This window comes from Bos javanicus, chromosome 18 (genome assembly GCF_032452875.1).
Source record: "Bos javanicus breed banteng chromosome 18, ARS-OSU_banteng_1.0, whole genome shotgun sequence".
Taxonomy (NCBI): domain Eukaryota; kingdom Metazoa; phylum Chordata; class Mammalia; order Artiodactyla; family Bovidae; genus Bos; species Bos javanicus.
Genome location: NC_083885.1, coordinates 63,123,896 through 63,151,733, shown reverse-complemented (window position 1 = coordinate 63,151,733; position 27,838 = coordinate 63,123,896). Strand labels below are relative to the sequence as shown.

The following is a 27,838-nucleotide window of genomic DNA, read 5'->3' as shown; positions in this document are numbered from 1 at the left end:
CTATACAGTAAATCTCTGTTGCTTGTTCCATATCTTTTTTTAAAATTAGAAATCTAGCATTGTATTCATACTTCTATTTTTAAATTTATGGTATATACCACTTCTGTGTTATACTACACTGAGAGTGAAAGCATGATGCCAAAATCCCACCATGTCCATGTTAAGGTAAATGGAAAACAATGGCAATGTTAATTGAGGGGAGGAAATACTGAATCGCATTATGTTACTGGTGGGCATTCCTGGTGACTCAGGGGATAAAGAATCTGCCTGCAACGCAGGAGACTTGAGTCAACCCCTCAGTTGGGAAGATCTCCCAGAGAAGGAAATGGCAACCCACCCCAGCATTCTTGCCTGGAGAACCCCCATGGACAGAGGAGCCTGGCAGGTTGCAGCCCATGGGATCACAAAGAGCCAGACACGACTGAGGGACTAAACTATTCTCAAGGGTCTGAACTTGAAAGGTATAACACTTTCCCATTCGTATAGAGATAATAAGTGGCAGAACAGACAGAACCTTTTGTCTTGTCAGGGGCTTAAAGGGACATTATGACCAGACCTGCAAGGACAGCTTCAAGAACAAAGGATTCCAGAATTAAAGGATTTCCCCAGTGGAGGGGACATAAGTATAGCTATGGCTGATCCATGTTGATGTATGGCAGAAGCCATCACAGTAGTGTAATTGCCCTGGAGCCGATTATACAGAGTGAAGTAAGCCAGAAAGAAAAACACCAATACAGTACAATAACGCATATATATGGAATTTAGAAAGATGGTAACGATAACCCTGTATGCGAGACAGCAAGAGACTCAGATATATAGAACAGCCTTTTGGACTCTGTGGGAGAGGGAGGGTGGGATGATTTGGGAGAATGGCAATGAAACATGTGTAATATCATGTAAGAAATGAATCGCCAGTCCAGGTTTGATGCAGGATACAGAATGCTTGGGGCTGGTGCACTGGGATGACCCAGAGGGGTGGTATGGGGAGGGAGGTGGGAGGGGGTTTAGGATTGGGAACACGTGTATACCCGTGGCAGATTCATGTTAATGTATGGCAAAACCAGTACAATATTGTAAAGTAATTAGCCTCTAATTAAAATAAATAAATTTAAATTTAAAAATTAATTAATTAAGGGGAAACAAAGCTTGCAACAGGACTTCCCTGGTGGTGCATTGGTTGAGAATCTGCCTGCCTATGTGGGGGACACGGGCCCGATCCCGGGAATGGGAAGATTCCACATGCCTCGGGGCAGTTCAGCCCGTGGGCCACAAGCCCACATGCCTAGAGCGGGTGCTCCACAACAAGAGAAGCCACGGTGATGAGAGACCCTGCACACAGCAAAGAGCAGCCCCACTTCCTGCAAATAGAGAAAGCCTGTGCGCAGATTGATGACCCAGCACAGCCATTAATTAGTTAATTAAAACACTGCAACAACCATCAACACCTCCTCCTCTTTTAGTGTATGTGTGTGTGTGTAAGTGTGAAAGTGTGAGTTCATGTGTGGGTATTTAATCTATACTGTTCTCTCTTCTCCTTGGAATTTTCTTCCCCATGGGCTAGGGTTATTTTACATTCAGTAAACACTGTTTGACCATCCCTCTCACTCCCCCAAAAGCCCATCTAACTCAGGTAAGATGATTCTTTGGGGCACAAGTTCACAATCTCATTGGTCTGCTGGCTTTCCAAATAAAGTCACTATTCCTTTCCTGAGGACCTCATCACTCTGTCCCTTGACAAACAATCTGAGGTTGGACTCAGAACACATTCATGAGATTAGCAGAGGCGTCATTCATTTTAGACAAAATCCATAGACGTCACTCTCACAATTGATATCTGTGGTTTAAAAGAAGATACGCAGATGGCCAACAGGCATATGAAAAGATGCTCAGCATTGCTCATTAGTAGAGAGGCAAATCGACACTGCAAGGAGGTACCACCTCACACTGATCAGAATAGCCATCATTAGACAGTTGATGAATAACATGCTGGAGAGGGTGTGGAGAAGAGGGAAACCCTCTTACACTGTTGAGGGGACTGGAAACTGGTGCAGCCACTGTAGAAAACAGTATGGAAGTTCCTCAAAAAAAGTAAAAACAGAGTTTCCATATGATCCAACAATTCCAATCCCGAGCATATATCTGGAAAAAACTATACCTTGAAATGATTCATGCACCCCTATGTTCATAGCAGCAAAACTTACAATAGCCAAGACATGGAAACAGCCTAATTGTCTAATTGTCTCAGACATTTAAATGAATACCACTCAGACATTTAAAAAATGAAATCATGCCATTTACAGCAGCATGGAAGAACGTGGAGATTAATATATTAAGTGAAGTAGACAGAAAGAGAAAGACAATTTTCTGTGATATCACCCATGTGTGGAATCTAAAAGGAACATATCAATGAAACAGGAACAGACTCACAGACATAGAGAACAGGCTTGTAGTTGCCAAGGAAGGAAGCACTGGGAGCTTGGGATTAGCAGATGAAATCTATTTATACATAGAATGGATAAATAATGAGGTCCTACAGTATGCCACAGGGAATTTTATTCAGCATCTTGGCATAAATCATATTGGAAAAGAATATATATGTCAAGCTGAATCAGTTTGCTGTACAGCAGAAGTGGACTATACTTCAATAATTTGTTTTAATTTTTAAAAATTTGTGTTATCTGTATCTGCAATGAAACATTACATGGCAGTAATAATGCACAAACAGAAAGGACAAATAATGCAGGTCAATTCTGAAAAACGATATTAAGTAAATAAAAGGAAATTTTAAGAAGTGTGATTGTACTGTTACTCCATTACATACATAATGATCAAGAGGAGACCAGATTTATTACTTACAAAGCATCACTAATCTTAACGACCCCCACCCCCAGTAAAATGGTGTGGAATTGCTGCCCTTACTGAGGCTCTTTCCTGTCTATGAACAACAGCTGAACTGGCTGTGTGTCTGCCCTTGGAGTCCTGAAACAGCTGGGCCATTTTGTCCCACTTTGGAGTTGATTGTTCTGGACACGCTCCTCACTCAAGCATTCTGGAGTGTGGAAGTCCCTACTTGACATATTTTGTGTTCATCTGAGTATCTAGGAAGCAAGGTGGTCCACCTTTTCAGGCAGAACAAACCCCCCTCGCATAAAAACACCACAGTCACCTTTACACACTTTATCTTTGTGTACATGTGTGGTCCTTGGATTGGAAAGGGAGGAAGAGAGAGAGACAGAGAGAGTGTTGTGTGTGCAAAGTTTCCACTCAGAGTCATGAAATAATTTCAGATGAGGAAGAGTCAGAGAAAGACAAATATCACATGATATCATTTATTTGTGACATCTAAAAAAATGAACTTATTTACAACACAGACTCACAGAGAATGAACTTACAGTTACCAGGGGGGATAGTGTTAGGGGGAGGTTAGATTGGAAGTTTGGGTCTTACATATACACACGGCTATATTAAAAATGCATAACCACAGGGACCTCCTGTATAAAACAGATTTTCTACTTAATATTCTATAACTACCTAAGTGGGAAAAGAATTTGAAAAGCAATAGATGCATGTATATGTATCACTGATTCACTTTGTTGTACATCTGAAACTAACACAGTTAGTTTCTTAATCACATATATTACAATATAGAATTTTTTCATGTTTTCAAAGAGCCATAATATGCATGTCTGGTCCTTTCATAAGAATGCAGAATAAAAGTCTGTATTAATGAGTCTTTAATTGGCAACCTGCACTGAGCCTGACATATGAGGTGGGAACATGTGATTTCTCTTCTTTGAAGAGTTAAGGTTAATGAGATTTATCATGAGCTTGGGAAAAGCATCCTGCATGGTATACACTGAAGCACCGTTTCTACTTCCTAAGGCAGCAAGATCTGTCTGAATCCTCTTAGGTTTACAGTGTTTAGGGAAACAAAAAGTGATGATTGGGTCATGAGCCGTGCTCCATGATGCGGCTCAAGTCAGAGTTCCATCCCTGGAGTGAGAAGAGGCTGGCTATCTTCCCATGTGACATGACCCAGGCAGACTGTATCAACACCGCCCGCTTCCGCATCCTGTGACTCTGTCAGCTTTGCTCAGTTGTGCCTCCTGTCTCAAAGAAGCAGAGCCATGCGCCCCACACTCCTCAGCCTCCTGAGTCTCGGTGAGTCCAGAAAGACACGGTCAGAGAGGGTTATGGTTGAAATTGGGAGGTCCTCACACACCACTGACCAGGTTCTCTGGATGAGGGTGCAGGGAGCATGGGGTCCATCAGGACAAGCAATCTCTGACATGCTTTTCTTTCTAGGATTCTTTGTGAGTCTGAGGATCTGGGCAACTGTAGGTGAGTCCTCCCCATCCCTTATTTCTCTGTTCAACAGAGCATTTGGGGCTGATGCAGATGACACTGGGGGCTGGGGTGAGACACCTGTCAGTACAGTGAGGGCTGCATGCCCTGTGGATCCCAGGTCCTCCTATTGGCCTTGATACTCATCTTCACTCTCCCCAGAGGTTAGCCCAGCTCTGGACTCTGGACCTGAAGGCACAGTGTGAAGTCTGGGAGCTGGAAGCTAGGCCCACTGTGTGCCATTTCTATCATGAGAGGGGAGCAAGAGGCTGCATCCCACAGACCCTCCCCTACAAGCTGGCTCCTGGCACCTCCAACCAGCCCTTAACAACAGGGTCTGCAGGACCGCCTGCTAGTCCTGACCCCAGGGAAGGGTCTGGTCATCAGGCAGGGCCACCTTGACCTTGTCCCACATTTTATGTGTGATTGTAGGTTAGCTAACAAAGGAGTGAGGTTCAAGGTTTACTTCCTTCTTTTTAGTCAAGTGCCTTTTTCACTGCTTAGTTGTTTTAGTGTTAGTCGGTCGAGTCTGACTCCTTTCTACCCCACGGACTGTAGCTCACCAGGCTCCTCTGTCCATGAAATTCTCCAGGCAAGAATATGGAGGTGGTTGCCATTTCCTTGTCCAGGGGATCTTGCCATCTCAGGGACTGAACCCTGGTCTCCTTCTTTGCAGGAAGATTCTTTACCGTTTTGAGCTACAACAAATGCAACAGGGAAGTCCTTTCGCTTCTTGTCCATGCATCAGTTTTTCTGTGGTGTTTTATTTGCCTTCATCATGCAGCTTGCGAGATCCGAGATCTTAGTTCCCTGATCAGGGATCAACTTGGGCCCTTGGCAGAGAAAGTGCCAAGTCCTAACCACTGGACTGCCCAGGAATCCCCAGGTGTTTTGTGTTTTGAGAGAAAGGTTTTCAACATTTTGTCAACCCAAAGAGTGATTCATGTCCTGAGAATTTCCATGATGTCCATCCTGGATTGACTGTGTCTCTGTCCCCAAGCCCCAGGTGTCCTTGAGCATCAGGGTGATGCATTTTAGGGGAGGAGAGTTCAAAGAATTAAAGGGGAAGCCCACCCACGAGAGCAGTGGGGAGAGCTGACTGTTCCCATTTTCTTCTCAAAGCCTGTGTCTCCTTCTCTCCTAGGTGAATATGTGAAGCTGTCTTTGTCCGCCTGGCCAAGCCCCGTGGTTCCCTTAGGACAGACTGTGACTCTTCAGTGTCACTCCCGTTCTCCACTTAAGAGATTCATACTGTTCAAAACAGATGGGAGAAGGGGTTTGCCTCAGTTCCAGGGATATTATTTCAACAACTTCACCCTTGGCCCTGTGACCAGAGAACATGCCGGGTCCTACACGTGTTCTGGAGCCTACTGGTCTGCACACAGTGATCCCCTGCAGATTGTGGTCACAGGTAGGAGGGGTGCAGCCCAGCTGGGTACAGGCGTGCCTGCAGGCAACCCTTCCCTAGGTCCACGTCCCAGTGCAGCCGAAAACTTCCTCAGGATTCCCAGCCAGGACCGAACCAGGAAAGAGAACCCACTCTGAGAGTTTAAACTCAGGGTGTCGAATAGAGGTATGGGGTGCCCCAGCTCAGGAAGGAGGAGCCTCCCTAGGCATGAGTTAGACAGGATGCTGCCACTGCCTGCCAGCAGGGAGGATGGGGCACGACCCTGATCCAGCACCTGCCACCCAGTAGAGAGCTGTAATCCCATATGAAGGAGCTGAAGCCCCAGGGAGGAGTCCCAGGAATGTCTCCAGAGACATGAGGTGGGGTCACAGGTGGGGAAATGTTCTCTTTTCTCCACCTCCACCCCAACGTCCTGCAGTCATCGCCCACATTCTAGATGAGTGTGAAAGGAGCCAGGGTATCATCCTCAGACCCACCCCAGCCCCCACCATGCATATTAGGGATGGGATGAAGCTGAGAGCATGGCTACCCACTCAGTATTCTCAACTGGAGAATCCCATGGGCAGAGGAGCCTGGCTGGCTACAGTCCATGGAGTTGCACAGAGTTGGACTCAACTGAAGTGACTGAGTATGCATGCATGAACCCAGGAGCAGGTCCAACAGCTAAAGAGCTTAGAATGAGCACAGAGGAGGCTGGAGGTCTTGAGCAAAGAGAAACATGAGACAGAAGGAAAAACATGAGCCAGAGCCCGAGAACAAGGCTAAAGAGAATGCAACAAAACACACAGGAAGGGTAACTGGCTCCTCTGGCAAATGGGGAGGAGTTTTACACCTTCAGATGTCAGGGGAATGGCCAAGGTGGGGTGACTCACTGAAGCTCACAACCTCTTTGCTCCTAGGTGTGTTCACAAAACCCTCCATCTCAGCCCACCCAGGACCCCTCGTGCAGGTGGCAGAGAATGTGACCCTCCGCTGTCACTCACCGGTGGTGTGTGACAAGTTTATCCTGCACCAGGAAAGCAGCACAGGGCATTTCCAGAGACGTGGAGAGATGCTCACTAGTGGGCATGCCCCAGCTGACTTTGTCATTGGCCCTATGACTTTGGCAAGTGCGGGCACCTACAGATGCTACAGCTCACTCAGCAGCTCCCCCTATGAGTGGTCAGCCCCCAGCGACCCTGTGGACATTGTCATCACAGGTGAGTGTGGCCAGACCAGTCCCTTCTGCTCTCTATGTCACAGAAGGTCTGGTGTCCAGTCCAGCATCAGTCCCGGGAGAGAATGACAGGCGTGTGGCGACACTCACAAACTCGAGAGAGGGAACAAACCAGAGAGAGGAGGTGTGAACACGAAAGGGAAAAGAGAACAGAGACTGTGCCGTGTGCTAAGGAGAAGACACAGCCGGTGACAGAGTGAAGGAGCAAGAACGTGATAGACGACCAACAGAGAAAAATGTACCAGAGCAGGGACCCGGGCAATTCCCCGGCTCAGGCAGCCAATGATGGTTGGTTGAGGGGTTGATTTCCTGCTTTCATGTCAGAGTTCCCTTCCTCTGTCAGCAGCACACTGTGGTACCAGATGCCCTTGCAGTCTGGCCCTTGTGTGATCGAGTTGAATGTCAACACCCTGAAGTTGCTCAGCCTCGTGGCTTAACTGTCCTTCTGCAGAAAGAGATGGGGAGATATCCCTCCAACCCTCCCCACTAAGGAGTCCCTTCCAGCCCCTGGGGGTGGGCAGGGCAGTGCTGAACATGCCCTCAGAAAGAGGTGGTCCAAGATCCTGTGAGATTCTGGCAATTTTCACTCCATTATCTCTTCTTCTGGGTCAATGCCATGTTTTCTGATGGTCTCCAGCAGTAGGTAGTAGGTTCCATTTATTTCAAGAGAACCGCACATCTGGTTGATTTTTTAAATTTATTTTATCTTATTTATGTTTGTTGAAGTTTAGTTGATTTCAGATGTTGTTAATTCCTTTTGTACAACAGAGTGATTCAATTATTCATATACATATATTCTTTCTTTTAAAAAGGATATTAAATGACACTCCATTTTTAAAGTTATTTCTCTATTTTTCCCTGTGCTGGGTCTCCCTTAGTGGGGCTTTCTCTCCTGGCGGTAGGCGGCCTTCTCATTGCAGTGCTTCTCTTGTTGCACACTTCCGGTTAGTACTATACTTAGGACTAGAGTTATTTTGTGCTCTAAGGTCAAGGTCTCCTCCTTCCAGGTCGGTCCAAGAAACCCTCTCTCTCAGCCCAGGGGGGCCCCGTGGTGAGGTCAGGAGAGAACGTGACCTTGGTCTGCAGCTCCGAGAGAGCCTTTGACCAGTTCCATCTGCTCATGGAGGGTGAGGACCTTGGGCGACTGCTCGCTGGAGGGCGGGGCCACCGCGGAGCCCTCCAGGCAGAGTTCCCTCTGGGTCCTGGGATCCCGGCCCACAGCGGGATCTACAGGTGCTATGGCTCTTTCACTCGCTCTCCCTACTCGTGGTCAGACTCCAGCGACCCACTGTTCCTGTCTGTCACAGGTGAGAAACCTCTTCCTGGCCCATGCTTTGTTGTTCCTGTTCAGTCGCTATGTTGTCCAACCCTTTGCCACCTTGTGGACTGCAGCACGACAGACTCCTCTGTCCTTCACTATCTCTTCCACATGGATCACAGCCTTAAGTGGTGAAGGGGCCTTTCGTACCTTACTGAAGCTATGAGCCAGTCATGCAGGGTCACCCAAGCCTGAAGGGTCATAGTGAAGAGTCCTGACAAAATGTGGTCCCCTGGAGTTAAAAGTGGCAACCCATTCCAGTATTCTTGCCTGGAGAACCCATGAAGAGTCCCGTGCTTTACAATATAGAAAATGAGATTGTACTGGGCAAAAAGTCCATTTGGGTTTTTGCATAACATGTTACTGTATGATGAGCTCTATATCAAGGGCTCCATGCTGGTGTTAGGGGAACCTTTGGGCTTCTGGAGAAATGGAGGCAATGAGAACCAGAGAGGAACACAGATCGTATATGGCATCTCAACCCTCTTTCACCTCCTGTATGGATGCTCCACATCAGAGTCCTGTCTATCCATGCAAATAAGGAAAAGGGTCAGAGTAGACCCAGGAGGAGGAGAGGCTGGGCTCATTCGGAAAGATCAGAGATTGCATTGGCCACTTGCTCTTAAAGTTTTCCCAGAAGCATCTCTGACATACAGGTGATTTCCCAATTAAGGAGCATAAATACTCATGCCTGGAGCAGAGAGAATGTCTCTTGCTTACAGCTGTCTTTCACCACCAGGCATATCTTTCCTGCCTCCTTCCACCATCCCTTCTCCAGGATGGAGGGTCTACTCAACTCATTCACAGGGAGGGACCAGAAGCTCTCCCCTCCACCGTCAGTGCTCTGAGGGATGACAGAGTCAAAGGCGGGCAGGAGGTCAACCTTCCAGAAACAACATTCCTCCTTCAGTTAGTATGAGGAAGGTTACTGTTCATCCCTTCTCTCTTTTTTTCCCCAAGGATCCACTACAAGTACTTGCCCATCAACCATGGAACCACACACCACAGAAGGTAAGCAAGATGGTCTCCTATCTCAGCAAATTTATGAGAAGACAGAGGGGTCCTGTGTGAGTGTTGGCTTGCCACCTCCCAGCTCTGTGACTTTGGGCTCCTCAATGTCCCTGTCATGTCAGGATTTAAGACTGTGGTCTGCCTAGAACCAGAGGGGACATTGAGCTTCTCATGCTCTGTGACTGGGAATTTCTAAATTGAAGACAGTGGATCAGAGTGACCTAACCCCATGCTTAAGGGAGATGCTTACCCTCCCTCCACCAAGATCTTTGGGGATGGATGCCGGGGCAAGCAGAGAATTTTAGGGAGCGCCTTATATATGTGTTATTCCTCTTAGTTTTTGTGAACTAAGCATTCCACAGGTCAGAAATAAAAGTGTCATAACTTCATGAGTTTCCATTCGAGATCTATGTGGATGGAGGGCAAAATGTATTGTGGATTAAAGGGTCGCATTCATTCAAAAACACAAGGCCTTGTCATATGGGGCAGCAGAGAAAAACTGCATTGGTGCCTGGGAGACCTTGTTTCAGACCTCAGCTGGTCTTGCATGGCCTCCTTACTTCATCCACTGCTAGCATCTCTCCTGGATGCTTTGGTACCTCCTGGGAAGTGGAGGCCATAACTGATCAGGTTGACAGATGCTGACGCACTTTGACACAAGGAAACAATAACTCCTGTGTGTAGGGGCAGGGTGTATGCAACGAATAACCAGACCTTCTTCTCTTGGCTTGTTGGCAGAAGCACAGCTTCCTCAAGCACACTCCTGCACATGGTACATTTTCCTTGGGCTCATCATAGCCTTCACCTCTACCAGCATCCTCCTCGCTGCTCTTGTCTGTCACTGGTTTTCTACCCAAAATCGTAAGTCTGAAGGTGGTGAGCTCAGCATCATCTGACCCAGGGGGAGTGGGCTCATAGCAGAGAATGGCATTTTCACTTCTTGTAGGTTAAAAACTGATTTCCGTTGTTGTAATCCCTGATGGAACATCTTCCAGAGGCCCATGGAACCCTGTTATTTGTTATGAAACTATGTGTTGATTTATTCTTGGCTGCATCAGGTCTTGGCTGCAGCATGGGGGATCCTCATTGTGGTGCTGGGTGCAGTTCAAGGCTCCAGAGCTCACGGGCTCAGCAGTTGCATCATTGAGGATACTTGCTTCAAGGCATTTGGGATCTCAATTCTCCCACCAGGGATAGAACCTGCGCTCCCTGAACTGGAAGGTTGACTCTTAATCCCTGGGCCACCAGGGACATTTCAAGCCCTGTTCTTCCCTTCCAGTACAACCATCCATTTTTCTCCCCTACATGCTCTTGGGAATCTGCTGATATGTAGAAGAGGATGGTCAATAACAGAAGATGTAGGATGGGTCCGTGGGTTTGCACAGAATCCTGAGACAGACTGTGAATGGCTGGGCTTGTTTATGGAATGTTTGTTTTGTTTTGTTTTCATTTAGTGGAGTAGACAGGCTCAGCAACCTGGGGCACACCCCTGCCTTTTTTTGGCTTTGAAGTAACTATCAAAGTTATGGAGGCCTGGAATAACTGCCTCCACCCTGAAGAGCCTTGACTCTCTTCCATTTGCAGATGTTGCCATCATGGAAGGAGAGCCCATGGAAGACAGAACAGTGAATGGCGAGGTGAGTCCTCCCAGCCCAAACCCTTGCCATAGTCTGAGCCCTTCCAACGCCCAATATCCCAGCCTTTGAAAATCACATCTCAGTCCATCATTCTCACCTCTCTCCTCTCAGGACTCTGCAGTAGAAGATGTGATATACGCTCACTTGGACCTCGGGACCCTCTCTGAGAGACGGTTCACTCCCACTCCCCTGAGGCCCGTGCACCCCTCCACTGAGCCCATTATTTATGAGGAATTCGATGCAAACCGAGACCATGCTGAGCCCTGAATTGGCCCCATCCTCTGAGCACACAGAGTCTTACAAATCAAGGACCTAGATCTCTTGTTAAAGGGGTTCCTTCTCCTCCAAAGCAGCCCAGCAGCTCTGAGGTGAGGAGTGGAGTCCAAGAATTACAGTATCGTCTTCAAAAATCCCACCACCTCTTAATGATCTCCTGGCTATTCTGGGACTCTATTGTAACTATCTCACCTTTTGGGGAGATGCTATAATCAATCGCTCATACTAGGTAGCTTATCATGGTCACCCTACTTTTTCTACAATTCCAATAAAGCATAAAAAGTTTGCCAGTTGACTCTTCAAATTATTCAGTTTAAAATAAAACAAAATGAATAAAAGTAAACCCCTCTATTCAGTAACATTTTACAAGGGTAAACTTATTTACAAGACTGAAACAGACTTGTAGACTTAGAGAACAAACTTAGAGTTACCAGAGGGGAGGAGTGGTGGGACAGATAGTTTGGGAGTTTGGGATTAACATGTGCACACCGTTATATTTAAAATAAAATGCTTTCCATGGAAAAATAATAATGTTAGTTGGCAAAACAAAAAGATGAAGTATACTCTGAGATAGCCAGTATGGTGCCACTAACCATAATAGGCTGAATACATGCATGCTAAGTCAACTCGGTCATTTTTTCGACCCATGGTCTGTAGCCGCCCAGGCTCCTGTGTGCATGGGATTCTCCAGGCAAGAATACTGGAATCGGTTTCCATTCCTTTCTCCAGGGGATCTTCTCGACCCATCGAACTCAGGTCTCTCAGGTCTCTTGCAATGATAGGCAGATTGTTTACCACTGTGCCACCAGAGAAGCCCCCTCAGCTTTCTAAAAAGACCAAAATCCTGACTTTTGAGAACATGGATTGACTTGGAGGTCATTATGCTTAGTGAAATAAGTCAGACAGGGAAAGAGAAATGCTGTATATTTTCACTTCTATGTGGAATCTAAAAATCAAAATAGTGATTTCCGTGATGGTCCAGTGACTAAGACTCTGGGTTTGCAATGCAGGGGGTCCAGGTTCAATCCCTGGTCAGAGAACTAGATCCCACAAGCTACAACTAAAAGGATACCACGTATCTCAGATCTGACACAGCCAGATAAACAAAAACAAGTATTAAGAAAATAAAAATAGACGAACAAATATAACAAAAGAGAATCAGGCTCACAGATTCAAAGAAGAAACTAGTGGTTACCAGAGGGGAGAGGGGTAGGTGTGAGGGGCAGCAAAGTATGTAGACTGGATTAAGAAATACCAACAGCAATTATTTATAAAATAAATAAGTCACGGGGCTATAATGTCTGGCACAGGGAATATAGTCAATATTTTATAATATTTTGTACTGTGTGTAATCTATGAAAATACTGAATCACTATGTAATACACCTGTAGCTAATACAATATGGTAAGCCAACTATTCATAAATTTTTACAAATTGTTACATGTTCAAGGAAATTGGCAGTGCACACATACAGGGAAAAGAAAATACAATATAGGAAAATCCATAAATTTTTAAAAATCATGAAATTAGCATTTTAAATAAAGACATTTTTACTGTGGATGTCATAGAGATGGTTGAACATTAAAGATAAAATATAATGCTTGGAAATTTTTTAATATAGGAATGAAATAAGAAATTCTATGAAAATCATATCAAGAATGAAAACAGAAAATAATTCAGTGCCTCAAGGTCGTCACAGATTAGATATTGAGGCATACATTTTTGGTAAACTTGAAAACGTGGCCAAAGGTGGGTTGGGTCAGAGGTTGTGGTTCAAGTTTGTTAAACAATCTGAAGAGACAGCACTGGACTTAACATTTTCCAGGAAGCCCAATTCCTCCTTCAGCCATGACCCCCACACACTGCCTTTTTTAAGGTACGAAGAGCCTGTGTGAGTCACCTTTCCGTCCTGTGGTCAGCTTGCACACGATGTTAGTTTGGGTGTCATCATAACATCCTGTGTACTCTTCAGATCTGCAGAGCTGCTGCCTCCTGATCATTAGGAGCAGCGCCATGCTGTCTGCCATCGTCAGCCTGACATGTCTTGTTGAGTCCTGGAACAGAATGAAGCCTGGTGCAAATATTGACCTGGAGCACTGGGTCCACCTTAACAGAGAGCCCTGCCTCCACAGGGGCAAAGTGGACCTTGATGGTTGGGTTCATCAAGGCCGAGCAACATCCTTGCCGACAAGGCCCATAGAACAGGCTGGGGGAGTAGAAGGCCAGGTCTGACATGAGATGGATCATCCATCATGAGTCTTTCTTTCCAGGTTTCTTCTTGATCCAGAGCATCTGGGCACAAGAGGGTGAGTCTTTCCCCCAAACTGTGGTTGCCATCCTCCTCAAGTAAGACTCTCTTGTAATAAGAAGGGAGATGGTACAGAAGGTAGGGTGATGGGTCAACCATGGGAAGTCATAACCATATGAGGGTGGTCTTTTGGAAGTAGAAAATGGGAGCCCAAGGTGGCTTTGATGGTAAAAAGTCTGCTTGCAGTGAGGGAGACCTGGGCTTGATACCTGAGTCAGGAAGATCCCCTGGAGAAGGAAATGGCAAGCCACTCCAGTATTCTTGCCTAGACAATTCCATGGATACAGGAGTCTGGTGGGCTATAGCCCATGGGGTCACAAGAAGTCAGACATGACTGGTTGACTAACACTTTCAGGGAAATCTAGCCCCCAGTTCTGGCCCAGAGACCCTCCCCCAGATACTCTTCCTTCTGCTGAGCCAAGCCCTATGGGCACCTACAGGAGACTGTGATGCTCACAGCTGGGGTGACTGTGAGGGACTGCTGTTACTGTAGACTGAGGGAAGGCAGCAGGGCCAGGAACCACAGACCCTTGGAGGACAAGGTGATGACTCAAGCTCTCCAGCAGTTCCATGGATAGGCATTGCAGAGAACTGCTGCTGCCCTCCATTCAGAAGAAGACGAGAATCTATGTCCTGCCCCCTGAGATTCCAGAAGGTTCTAATCTAGCACAGGCTCCATCATGTCCTGTGTTTCTCATGTGAGCTGACATCATTTCACTCACACAGGTTGTTTTTCCATTGGGTGTCTACTCCGTCTTGTTTTATAAAACAAATTTTACATTATCAACATCCAGGAAGAATCTGTTAGTTGACACTCAAAATTCTCAGGCTTCCCGGGTAGCTCAGTGGTGAATAACCTGCCTGCACTGCAGGTGCTGCAGAAGATGTGGGTCCAATCTTGGGGTTGGAAGATCCTCTGGAGAAGGAAATGGCAACCCACTTCAGTATTCTTGCTTGGAGAATCCCCATGCACAGAGGAGCCTGGTGGGCTACAGTCCATGGGGTCACAGACATGGCTGAGCACACACACACTCTCAAAATTCTCAGCAGATGTTTTTCATGTAGGGTGTGCTATGCCTCTGTGGTGTGGGAATCTCCATGGAGCATGGGTTCTCCTGGTTTGAAAAGGAGTCTTAAAGATATGGGAAAGGGTGGGTCATCTGAGCCCAGTGAGAGGAAGGGGTTCCCCATTTTCTACTGTAAACCATGCATTCTTTCCCCCCAGGTGATCACTACAAGCCCTCCCTGTCAGCCTGTCCAAGCCCTGTGATTCCTCAAAGACAGCATGTGACTCTCTGGTGTCACTCCCCTCTCGGATTTGACAGCTTCAGGCTGCACAAGGGTGACAGAACTGTTGTCGCTGAGCTCCAGGGCATCATATTCTGGAAGGACTTCGTCATGGACCCCATGACCGAAGCACACGTGGGGACCTACAGGTGTCATGGTCACTACAGTCATCTCCCCCCTGCGTGATCAAAACCCAGTGAACCCTGGAGATTGTGATCACAGGCCAGAGAGCTCTCTTCCAGAGAGGCCACCCATTGTCCGAGTCCCCCAGACCCCAGAGATTTCCGGTGGGAGTGTGAGTCAGGGTCCAGTCAGAACGACAGGAAGTGCTCCAGGCATTCTAAATAAAAGTATATTTAACAGAGGAGATTGGGTCCCACAGTGGGCAGAATGATGGTGCCCCGTGATGCCCGCATCCTAAAATCCCAAATCTACGATTGCTACGTCCCATTCCAAGGGAAATGAAACCGCATGTGGAACTAAGGTTGGTAAGCAGGTGACCTTGAGATGAGGAGGTTTTCCTGCAGATGTTCTGTGCTTTCGATCTCTCCCACTCTGAGTGGTCAGCCCCTCAGTGACCCTCTGGACATGGTGATCACAGGTGAGAATGTCAAGAGCTGGCATACAGACTGGATGTACCAGGACGTGGAAGCCCCAGGTGGTGGTGTGGGAGATGAGAGAAGAGTGCTTTTCATGGAGAGAAACTGACTTGGTGAGAGTTGCATCCGAGAGGCAAAGATAGAGGAGAAGCAAGTATAGACCACCTGATATGACAGAGAAGACAGGGGCAGGGGCTGAGAGAGAGGAACTCAGAGATGGAGATAAAGAGTGAAGTAAGAGACACAGACAGAAAGGTAGCAGAGAGGGTGCCTTTCCACCCTGACTTTGCTCAGAGACAAGAAACAGTTTAGGAGCCTGGTTTCCATTTTAACTCTACACTCTCTTCTTTACTCAAAGAACCCAAGGATACACCATGTATCTACCCAGGACTTCATGACCAGGTTGATCTGTCTCAGGCTGTTTCCCCAGGAGCCCTGTGTCCCCATGCCCCGGGTGAGGCACAGATACTGTGTTCACTCAGATGTGGCTTCGTTCCAGGTGGTTGAGCCACACTGTGCCCCAGGACACCAAGGTCCCTGGTGACGGAGCCAAACGCCAGCTCCTGTATGTTGTGTGTTTCATGAGTTCTCATGCGGTATTTTCAAGCCCACGTGCAAGGTCACACCAAACGCTGTAAGATTATCATGGTCAAAGCCCACAGAGAGATGGAATCAGAGAGAAAACAGAGTCAATGAAAAGCAGAGGCAGAAACACAGTTGCTGTGCACACACACAGAAAATAAGCCAGAGGGACTGGGGGCTGTGGGAGAAACATGAAAAAATAAAGGTAAATAGAAAAAGGGATAGAGAATTAATGAGAAAGAAGGGATGGTTCTTTGGCCCATTTTTTGATTGGGTCATTTATTTTTCTGGAGTTGAGCTGTAGGAGTTGCTTGTATATTTTTGAGATTAGTTGTTTGTCCGTTGCTTCATTTGCTATTATTTTCTCCCATTCTGAAGGCTGTCTTTTCACCTAGCTTATAGTTTCCTTTGTTGTGCAGAAGCTTTTAATTTTAATTAGGTCCCGTTTGTTTATTTTTGCTTTTATTTCCAATATTCTGGGAGGTGGGTCATAGAGGATCCTGCTGTGATGTATGTCGGAGAGTGTTTTGCCTATGTTCTCCTCTAGGAGTTTTATAGTTTCTGGTCTTACGATGAGATCTTTAATCCATTTTGAGTTTATTTTTGTGTATGGTGTTAGAAAGTGTTCTAGTTTCATTCTTTTACAAATGGTTGACCAGTTTTCCCAGCACCACTTGTTAAAGAGATTGTCTTTAATCCATTGTATATTCTTGCCTCCTTTGTCAAAGATAAGGTGTCCATATGTGTGTGGATTTATCTCTGGGCTTTCTATTTTGTTCCATTGATCAATATTTCTGTCTTTGTGCCAGTACCATACTGTCTTGACAACTGTGGCTTTGTAGTAGAGCCTGAAGTCGGGTAGGTTGATTCCTCCAGTTCCATTCTTCTTTCTCAAGATCACTTTGGCTATTCGAGGTTTTTTGTATTTCCATATAAATTGTGAAATTATTTGTTCTAGCTCTGTGAAGAATACCATTGGTAGCTTGATATGGATTGCACTGAATCTATAAATTGCTTTGGGTAGTATACTCATTTTCACTATATTGATTCTTCCAATCCATGAACATGGTCTATTTCTCCAACTATTAGTGTCCTCTTTGATTTCTTTCACCAGTGTTTTATAGTTTTCTATATATAGGTCTTTAGTTTCTTTAGGTAGATATATTCCTAAGTATTTTATTCTTTCCATTGCAATGGTGAATGGAATTGTTTCCTTAATTTCTCTTTCAGTTTTCTCATTATTAGTGTATAGAAATGCAAGGGATTTCTGTGTGTTGATTTTATATACTGCAACTTTACTATAATCATTGATTAGTTCTAGTAATTTTCTGGTGGAGTCTTTAGGGTTTTCTATGTAGAGGATCATGTCATCTGCAAACAGTGAGAGTTTTACTTCTTCTTTTCCAATTTGGATTCCTTTTATTTCTTTTTCTGCTCTGATTGCTGTGGCCAAAACTTCCAAAACTATGTTGAATAGTAATGGTGAAAGTGGGCACCCTTGTCTTGTTCCTGACTTTAGAGGAAATGCTTTCAATTTAGAAGACATACAGATGGCTAACAAACACATGAAAAGATGCTCAACATCACTCATTATCAGAGAAATGCAAATCAAAACCACTATGAGGTACCATTTCACGCCAGTCAGAATGGCTGCGATCCATAAGTCTACAAGCAATAAATACTGGAGATGGTGTGGAGAAAAAGGGAACTCTCTTACACTGTTGGTGGGAATGCAAACTAGTAAAGCCACTATGGAGAACAGTGTGGAGATTCCCTAAAAAACTAGAAATAGAAATGCCTTATGATCCAGCAATCCCACTGCTGGGCATACACACTGAGGAAACTAGAAAGGAAAGAGACACGTGTACCCCAATGTTCATCGCAGCACTGTTTATAATAGCCAGGACATGGAAGCAACCTAGATACCCATCAGCAGATGAATGGATAAGAAAGCTGTGGTACATATACACAATGGAGTATTACTCAGCCATTAAAAAGAATACATTTGAATCAGTTCTAATGAGATGGATGAAACTGGAACCTATTATACAGAGTGAAGTAAGCCAGAAAGAAAAACACCAATACAGTATACTAACGCATATATATGGAATTTAGAAAGATGGTAACAATAACCCTGTGTACGAGACAGCAAAAGAGACACTGATGTATAGATCAGTCTTATGGACTCTGTGGGAGAGGGAGAGGGTGGGGAGATTTGGGAGGATAGCAGTGAAACATGTATAATATCATGTATAAAATGAGTCGCCAGTCCAGGTTCGATGCACGATACTGGATGCTTGGGGCTGGTGCACTGGGACGACCCAGAGGGAGGGTATGGGGAGGGAGGAGGGAGGAGGGTTCAGGATGGGGAACAAAGGTATACCTGTGGTGGATTCATTTCGATATTTGGCAAAACTAATACAATATTGTAAAGTTTAAAAATAAAATAAAATTAAAAAAAAAAAAAGGATGGGACAGAGAAGCCCTAAAAATAAGAGACTTGTAAGGGTGGATGGGTGTAAAGATTGAGAAAGATGGTGATGTGGGGTGGATAATAGGGATAACAAAAGAGACCCAGAGAGACAGAGAAGCAGAGGAAGTCATGAAAGTGGAAATAGATGATAGATAGATAGGTAAAATGATGGATGAACATATACATAGATGATAAAATAGGTAGATAGATACATACATAGAAAGGTAGATAGATGGTGGAACGATGGATGGATATATAGATAGATAATAAGATGGGTAGATAGAACGGTGGATGGAGATATAAACAGATAGTAGAATAGATAGATGAATAATGCTGAAAGATAGAGACGAGATAGAGAATGAGCACCTCAGAATCAAAGAAGACAGATCAAATCAACCAATCCAAGGAGAAGTAGAGAGAGTTAAAAAAAAAAAATACAAGAAGGAAAACTATTAGGAGGGAGGCAATTTCAGAGACCTAGAGAGAGAAAGTAGGAGAGAGATAGGGGAGAATTACAGAGTGAGAGCAAGAGAGAGAGAGAGAGTTGAGAAGAACCAAGGGTGTGAATTCTCAGTTCAGGGGTGAAGGACGTGGGATTCAGGAAGAGACTGTCTCACGAAAGTGCCTCTCCTTCTTCTAGGTCTGTCCAAAAAACCCTCTCTCTCAGCCCAGAGGGGCCGGTGGTGAGGTCAGGGGAGAATGTGACCTTGGTCTGCAGCTCTGAAAGCGCCTTTAACCAGTTTCATCTGCTCATGGAGTGGGACGAACTTGGGCGACTGCTCGCTGGAGGGTGGGGCTCCCATGGAGCACTCCAGGCAGAGTTCCCTCTGGGTCCTGGGACCCCAGCACACAGCGGGGTCTACAGGTGCTACGGCTCCTTCACTCGCTCTCCCTACTCGTGGTCAGACTTCAGCGACCAACTATTCCTGTCTGTCACAGGTGAGGAACCTCTTCCTGGCCCATGCTTTGTTGTTCCTGTTCAGTCGCTAAGATGCGTCTCACTCTTTGTGACCCCATGGACTGCAGCACAACAGACTCCTCTGTCCTGCACGACAAACTTCTCTGTCCTTCACTTTTTCCCCTCATGGATCGCAACTTTGTCATGGTGAAGGGGCTTGTGCAACTCAATGAAGCTATGAGCCATGTCGAGCAGGGCCACCCAAGCCTGACGGGTCATAGTGAAGAGTTCTGACAAAATGTGGTCAGTTTTGTTGTGCAGTATTCTTGCCTCCAGAACCCCATGAAGAGTCCCATGCTTTACAATACACTAAATCACATTGTGGTGGCCCAAAAGGCAGTTTGACTTTTCCCACAACATCTTACTGTATCACTGAGCTCTACCTCAAGGGATCCATGCTGGCATCAGGGGACCTTAGGGCTTCTGGAGAAATGGAGGCGATGAGAACCAGAGAGGAAGAGAGATGGTAGATGGCATCTCAACCCTCTTGCACCTCCTGTATGGATGCTCCACATCAGAGTCCTGTCTATCCAGGCAAATAAAGAAAAGGTTCCAGGTGGACCCAGGAGGAGGAGTGGGTGGGCTCATTTGGGAGGATGAAGATTGCATTGGCCCCTTGCTCTTAATATTTCCCAATAGCACCTATGACATACAGGTGATTTTCCAATTAAGGAGCATAGATACTCATTCCTGGTGCAGAGAGGATGTCTCTTGCTTATAGCTGTCTTTCATCACCAGGCATATCCTTCACGCCTCCTTCCACCATCTCTTCTCCGGGATGGAAGGTCTACTCAATGCATTGATGAGGAGGGGCCAGATCTCCTTTCCCCCATCAGTGCTCTGAGAGATGACAGAGTCAAGGACAGGCAGGAGGCCAACCTTCCAGAAACAAGAGGCCTCCTATGGGGGGGGGAGGCGAGGAAGGTTACTGTTCACCCCTTCTGGCTTTTTTCCCCTAGGATCCACTACAAGGACATGCCCATCAACCATGGATCCACACACCACTGAAGGTAAGCAAGACGGTTTCCTGCTCAGCAAATTTCTGAGAAGAAAAGGGTCCCTGTGTGAGTGTTGGTTCTACTACCTCCCATTTCTGTGACTTTGGGCTCCACAACGTCCCTGTCATGTCAGCATTTGAGATCATAGTCCGTATGAGAACCAGAGGGGGTATTGAGTTTCTCATTCTCTGGGACTGGGAATTTCTAAATTGAACAGAGTGACACAGAGTGACTTGACCCCATGCTTAAGGGAGATGCTTACCCTCCCTCCACCAGGATCTTTGGGGAAGGATGGCGGGGGGGGACAAGGGGAGAGTTTTAGGGAGCACCTTCAATATGTGCTATTCCTCTGTTAGTATTTTATGAACTAAACATTTCACAGTTCAGAAATAGAAGTGTCGTGTCTTCTTGAGGATTCCATTCCAGGTATATGTGGATGGAGGGGGAAATATATGCAGGATTAAAGCAGTCCCCATTCATGCAAAATCACCATGCCTTGTCATATGGGGCAGCAGAGAAAAACTGCATGGGAACCAGGGGGACCTGGTTTCAGACTGCTGCTGGTCTTGCATGGCCTCCTTAGTTCATCCACTGCTAACATCTCTCCTGGATGCTTTGGTACCTCCTGGGAGGTGGAGACCATAATGATCAGGTTGAGAGATGCTGACGCACTTTGACACAAGGATACAATAACTCCTGTGTGTAGGGGCAGGGTGTATGCAATGAATAACCAGACCTTCTTCCGTTGGCTTGTTGGCAGAATCACAGCTTCCTCAAGGCCACTCCAGCCAGCTGCACCTTCTCCTTAGGCTCTCCGTAGCCTTCATCTATACCAGCATCTTCCTCACTGTTCTTGTCTGTCACTGGTTACCCATAAAGTAAGTATGAAGAGCCAAACTGTCACTGGTGTTCTACGCAAAATCATAAGTGTGAAGGAGGGAAGCACAGCGTAATCTGACACAGGGGGAGGTGGGCTCATAGCAGAGAATGGCGTTTCACTTCCTGTAGGTTAAAAACTGATTTCCATTGTTGTAAACCCTGAATGAATATCTTCCAGAGAACTATGGAACCCTGTTCTTTTTATGAAAATATGTGTTAATTTATTCTTAGCTGCATCAGGTCTCAGCTGCAGCATGAGGGATCCTCACTGCTGTGCTGGGGTGCCGTTCAAGGCTCCAGAGCTCGCGGGCTCAGCAGTTGCAGCATTGAGGATAGTTGCTTCAAGGCATGTGGGATCTCAGTTCTCACACCCAGGATAGAATGCACACTCTCTGCACTGGAAGGTTGACCCTTAATCCCTGGGCCACCAGGGACATTCTAAGGCCTGTTCTTCCCTCCAACCACAGCAATCTGTTCTTCTCCACTCTATGATCTTGGGAATCTGCTGATACACATTAGAGAATGGTCCATAACAGGAGATGTAGGATGGGCTCCGTGGATTTCCACAGATTCCTGAGAGAGTCCGTCAGTGGCTGGGCTTGTATATGGGATGTTGACTTTTTTTTTTTTTTTTAATTTAGTGGAGTAGACAGACTCAGCAACCTGGGGCACAACCCTGCTTTTTTTGGCTTTGATGTCCCGACAAAGATATAGAGGTCTACAAGAATCACCCCCATCCCAAGAGTCTTGACTCTCTTCCATTCTCATATGTTGCTGTCATGGAAGGAGAGCCCAAAGAAGACAGAACAGTGAATGGTGAGGTGAGTCCTCCCAGACTAAACCCTTGCCATAGCCCGAGCCCCTCCAATGCCCAATGCCCCAGCCTTCGAAGATCACATTTCATTCCATCATTCACATCTCCTTCCTTCAGGACCCATAAGCAGAGGATGTGATATTCACCCACGTGGATCACAGGACCCTCTCTCAGACAGTGTTCACTCCCACTCCCCTGGGCCTCTTGCACCTCGTCGCCAAGACCCGTATCTATGAGGAATTCGATGTAAACCAAGACCATGCTGACCCTGACCTGGCCCCATCCTTTGAGCACACAGAGTGTTATAAATTGAAGAGCTACATCTCTTTTTAAAGGATGTGCCCTCTTTTTAAAGGGCACTCCTTCTCATCCTCCAAAGCAGCCCAGCAGCTCTGAAGTTAAGAGTGGAGTCCAAGAATTATAGGATCGACTTCAAAAATCCCACCACCTCTTAGTAATTCCTGGCCTTTCTAATACTCTATTTTAACTATCTAACCTTTTGGGAGAATTTATTCTGATCAATTGCACATACAGGGTAGGTTACCATAATTATCCTACTTTTTTGAAAATTCCAGTAAAGCATAAAAATTTAGAAGTTGAGTCTTCAAATTATTCAGTTTAAAATAAAAGAAAGCCAATTAAAAAAAACCTGTGTTCAGTAATAGTTTACAAAAATAAACTTGTTTACAAGACAGAAACAGATTTGTAGACTTACAGAACAAACAGAGTTACAGAGGGGAAGGATGAGGGGGAGAGATAGACTGGAAGTTTAAGATTGACATGTGCAGACTGCTATCAATATCCGCAAATCAATCAATGTAATACACCACATTAACAAATTGAAAAATAAAAACCATATGATTATCTCAATAGATGCAGAGAAAGCCTTTGACAAAATTCAACATCCATTTATGATAAAAACTCTCCAGAAAGCAGGAATAGAAGGAACATACCTCAACATAATAAAAGCTATATATGACAAACCCACTGCAAACATTATCCTCAATGGTGAAAAATTGAAAGCATTTCCTCTAAAGTCAGGAACAAGACAAGGGTGCCCACTTTCACCATTACTATTCAACATAGTTTTGGAAGTTTTGGCCACAGCAATCAGAGCAGAAAAAGAAATAAAAGGAATCCAAATTGGAAAAGAAGAAGTAAAACTCTCACTATTTGCAGATGACATGATCCTCTACATAGAAAACCCTAAAGAGTCCACCAGAAAATTACTGGAAATAATCAATGACTACAGTAAAGTTGCAGGATATAAAATCAACACACAGAAATCCCTTGCATTCCTATACACTAATAATGAGAAAACAGAAAGAGAAATTAAGGAAACAATTCCATTCACCATTGCAACGGAAAGAATAAAATACTTAGGAATATATCTACCTAAAGAAACTAAAGACCTATATATAGAAAACTATAAAACACTGGTGAAAGAAATCAAAGAGGACACTAATAGATGGAGAAATATACCATGTTCATGGATTGGAAGAATCAATATAGTGAAAATGAGTATACTACCCAAAGCAATTTATAGATTCAACGCAATCCCTATCAAGCTACCAACAGTATTCTTCACAGAGCTAGAACAAATAATTTCACAATTTGTATGGAAATACAAAAAACCTCGAATAGCCAAAGCGATCTTGAGAAAGAAGAATGGAACTGGAGGAATCAACTTACCTGACTTCAGGCTCTACTACAAAGCCACAGTTATCAAGACAGTATGGTACTGGCACAAAGACAGAAATATTGATCAATGGAATAAAATAGAAAGCCCAGAGATAAATCCATGCACATATGGACACCTTATCTTCGACAAAGGAGGCAAGAATATACAATGGATTAAAGACAATCTCTTTAACAAGTGGTGCTGGGAAATCTGGTCAACCACTTGTAAAAGAATGAAGCTGGACCACTTTCTAACACCATACACAAAAATAAACTCAAAATGGATTAAAGATCTAAACGTAAGACCAGAAACTATAAAACTCCTAGAGGAGAACATAGGCAAAACACTCTCCGACATACATCACAGCAGGATCCTCTATGACCCACCTCCCAGAATATTGGAAATAAAAGCAAAAATAAACAAATGGGACCTAATTAACCTTAAAAGCTTCTGCACATCAAAGGAAACTATTAGCAAGGTGAAAAGACAGTCTTCAGAATGGGAGAAAATAATAGCAAATGAAGCAACTGACAAACAACTAATCTCAAAAATATACAAGCAACTCCTACAGCTCAACTCCAGAAAAATAAACGACCCAATCAAAAAATGGGCCAAAGAACTAAATAGACATTTCTCCAAAAAAGACATACAGATGGCTAACAAACACATGAAAAGATGCTCAACATCACTCATTATCAGAGAAATGCAAATCAAAACCACTATGAGGTACCATTTCACACCAGTCAGAATGGCTGCGATCCAAAAGTCTACAAATAATAAATGCTGGAGAGGGTGTGGAGAAAAGGGAACCCTCTTACACTGTTGGTGAGAATGCAAACTAGTACAGCCACTATGGAGAACAGTGTGGAGATTCCTTAAAAAACTGGAAATAGAACTGCCTTATGATCCAGCAACCCCACTGCTGGGCATACACACTGAGGAAACCAGAAGGGAAAGAGACACGTGTACCCCAATGTTCATCGCAGCACTGTTTATAATAGCCAAGACGTGGAAGCAACCTAGATGTCCATCAGCAGATGAATGGATAAGAAAGCTGTGGTACATATACACAATGGAGTATTACTCAGCCATTAAAAAGAATACATTTGAATCAGTTCTAATGAGGTGGATGAAACTGGAGCCTATTATACAGAGTGAAGTAAGCCAGAAGGAAAAACATAAATACAGTATACTAACGCATATATATGGAATTTAGAAAGATGGTAACAATAACCCGGTGTACGAGACAGCAAAAGAGACACTGATGTATAGAACAGTCTTATGGACTCTGTGGGAGAGGGAGAGGGTGGGAAGATGTGGGAGAATGGCAGTGAAACATGTAAAATATCATGTAGGAAACGAGTTGCCAGTCCAGGTTCGATGCATGATGCTGGATGCTTGGGGCTGGTGCACTGGGACGGCCCAGAGGGATGGTATGGGGAGGGAGGAGGGAGGAGGGTTCGGGATGGGGAACACATGTATACCTGTGGCGGATTCATTTTGATATTTGGCAAAACTAATACAATTATGTAAAGTTTAAAAATAAAATAAAATTGGAAGAATAAAAAAATAAAAAAAAAATAAATAAAATAAAATAAATAATACCAAAAAAAAAAAAAAATGCTTTCCATGAAACAATAACAAAAGCAATGCAAGTTGTCCAAATAAAAGATGAAGTATATTCTGTTTGAGATATCCAGTGTGGTGCCACTTGCCACAGGAGGCTGTGTGTGTCTTCATGCTAAGTCGATCAGTCATGTCCGACTCTTTGCGAACCCATGACGTTGTGTAGCTCGCTAGGCTCCTCTGTGCATGGGATTCTCCCAGTAAGAATCCTGGAGTGGGTTGCCATTCCCTTCTCTAGGGGACCTTCTTGACCCAGGGATCGAACCTACGTCTCTCATGTCTCTTGCATTGGCAGGAGGATTCTTTACCACTGAGCCATCGGGGAAGGCCCCTCAACTTTTTCCCAGCCGTGTGCACTGAGGGTGCTGGGATTCCAGGGGTACAAGCAGGACAACAAGATCCCCCTCAGTCTGGATCTGCACTGGCCGATAAAGTACTTACCCAGCCACGTGGTACAGACAATGACTCTACGTGTATATGAAGTAAACCATTAAGTTCTTTAGTCACACCCACCACATTTCAAGTGCTCAGTAGCATCATGTGGCCAGGTGCCATGGTGCTGGACAGAGCAGATGTTTTAAAATTCCCATAATCAGAGAGAATTCTACTGGTCATTCCACTCCAGATCACTGAGGGCTACAGAGAGAACAGTTGCCCCAGGGAGGCTTTGCACATGTTATGTTAATCCATCAATATTTGCATGTTTTGTCTTTTTTGCTTCTTTTCACCAAAGCCAAGGATTTGAGAGTCTTGTGCCTTTTAAGTTATCAACTGTTGGCACAATGTGGCTTGGCTAAACCAAGCGGGGGCCTGAAGAGGATAACACCATGAGGACCCCGGTGTGAACTGAGCTGGCCAATGGGATGAAAATCAAGCTCCACGGAGCCTTAGTTGCTCATTGAGCTCTGTGTGTGTGAAGTCTCTCCTGGCTTAGAACTAAACCACCCAAGAACTCTTTTACCAAGAAATGTCAAGATTGCTTAAAGTGAAGACATTCTGGGGCTCCTGTGTTGCTACTATCACTGTTTCCATTTTCCCCCCCTAATTATCCTTATTTGTTTTTGGCCTTTAGGTGCAGGTACCAGATATCATAATCTTCCTTTTTCTGAATGTTCACAGTGTAGACATGCACCCCAGTTATTCTTATATATCTTCTTTTAAAAAAATAATTGAATGTTAGCATTTGATGCCTATATTCTGCAGAATCTAAGTTCTTCAACCAACTACAGAAGATGGGTTAACCTAGGTCATGGGTGTATTTCTGCTGTGTGGCACCAATGCCTGGTACATAGTAGGTGCTCTGCAATAATTTATGAAATGACCCAAGATGAGAGGTAAATTCCATTTCTGGAGGGGACAGGGAAAATAAAGTTCTGAGTCCTATTTGGAGCCAAACTGTCCAGGGCTGATTCAGAATGAGAACCTGGGTCCCACCCTCTGGAGCAGGGGATTAGACCAGGCAGAAAGAGAAAGAGCTGAGACCTCATGTCTGGGTGAGATGCCTCCTGAGCCCTGTCTGGAGACATCAGCACTGGGTCCAGAGAGGGGCCACACCCTGTTGTGAGTCTATGGCTGTGGGAGTCCTGAGGGGCGGCAGCAGCCCCCCAGGGACCACATCCTGTTTGTCCTCTAGGGCCCCGTGGTCTCCTCATCTGTACAGAGCAGGGAGGGGGGCAGCTGGGCACTCAGAGCTGCAGACATGTCTTCCATCTTCTCTTAGCTTTTCTTCCTCGGCCAGTTGTGCAGAGCAGGGAGGGCACCACAGGAGGGCATGGGACACCCACCCTGCCCCCAGTTCATGGGAACCTCAGGGTTCAGACAGCGTGAGGGGCCAGGGATCCTGATGGGGAGAGAATTAGCCCAAGCTTTTGGCGGCAAATCTTTCACTTGAGGGCTGAGTCTGGGCCAGAGGACCCCGAACCCTGCAGGTGAGTCCTCTCACTTGATTCCCAGGAACTTGGTGGGGGCAAGGCAGGGCACTGGGATTCTAGAGTGATGCTGGTGAAACCTGGAAGGGCTCATGAGATGAGCTGGGGAGTGAGGGGTGGGGAAGTCCTGGGACTCAGCCTCTGATTTCCTTCCAGGGACCTTCCACAAACCCACCATCTGGGCTGAGACTCTTTTGGGAAGCTCAGGGTGCCCATGTGAATACACTGTATGCAGAGTTGGAATGTGAGAGTGAGTACACAGACCATCAGGGAGTATGCTGCAGTTGGCCTGCACTATTTGGAGAAGGAAATGGCAGTGCATTCCAGTGTTCTTGCATGCAAAATCCCATGAACATTGGAGCCTGCCAGCCTACAGTCCATAGGGTTGCATAGAGTCAGACACGGCTGAGTGACTTCATTTTCTTTCATCTTGTTTTAAAATTTATTTATTTACTGGTTCCATTTTTTAATCTCATCATATACATATTTTATTGA

The 27,838-nt window shown here is 45.3% G+C and overlaps 1 protein-coding gene and 1 pseudogene across 1 annotated transcript; both read left to right on the top strand.

Moving 5' to 3' along the window:
- Nucleotides 1–4,127: 4,127 nt before the first annotated feature.
- Nucleotides 4,128–11,496, top strand: LOC133229487 (putative killer cell immunoglobulin-like receptor like protein KIR3DP1). Its single transcript, XM_061385853.1, has 8 exons — nt 4,128–4,161; nt 5,489–5,755; nt 6,652–6,951; nt 7,976–8,275; nt 9,247–9,297; nt 10,036–10,158; nt 10,882–10,934; nt 11,046–11,496. Exons 1-8 carry the CDS (start codon nt 4,128–4,130, stop codon nt 11,199–11,201), a joined length of 1,284 nt encoding a protein of 427 aa, XP_061241837.1. The 3' UTR covers nt 11,202–11,496.
- Nucleotides 11,497–18,498: 7,002 nt separating this feature from the next.
- On the top strand, nt 18,499–22,895 carry LOC133229486 (killer cell immunoglobulin-like receptor 2DS1; annotated as a pseudogene).
- The last annotated feature ends 4,943 nt before the right edge of the window (nt 22,896–27,838 follow it).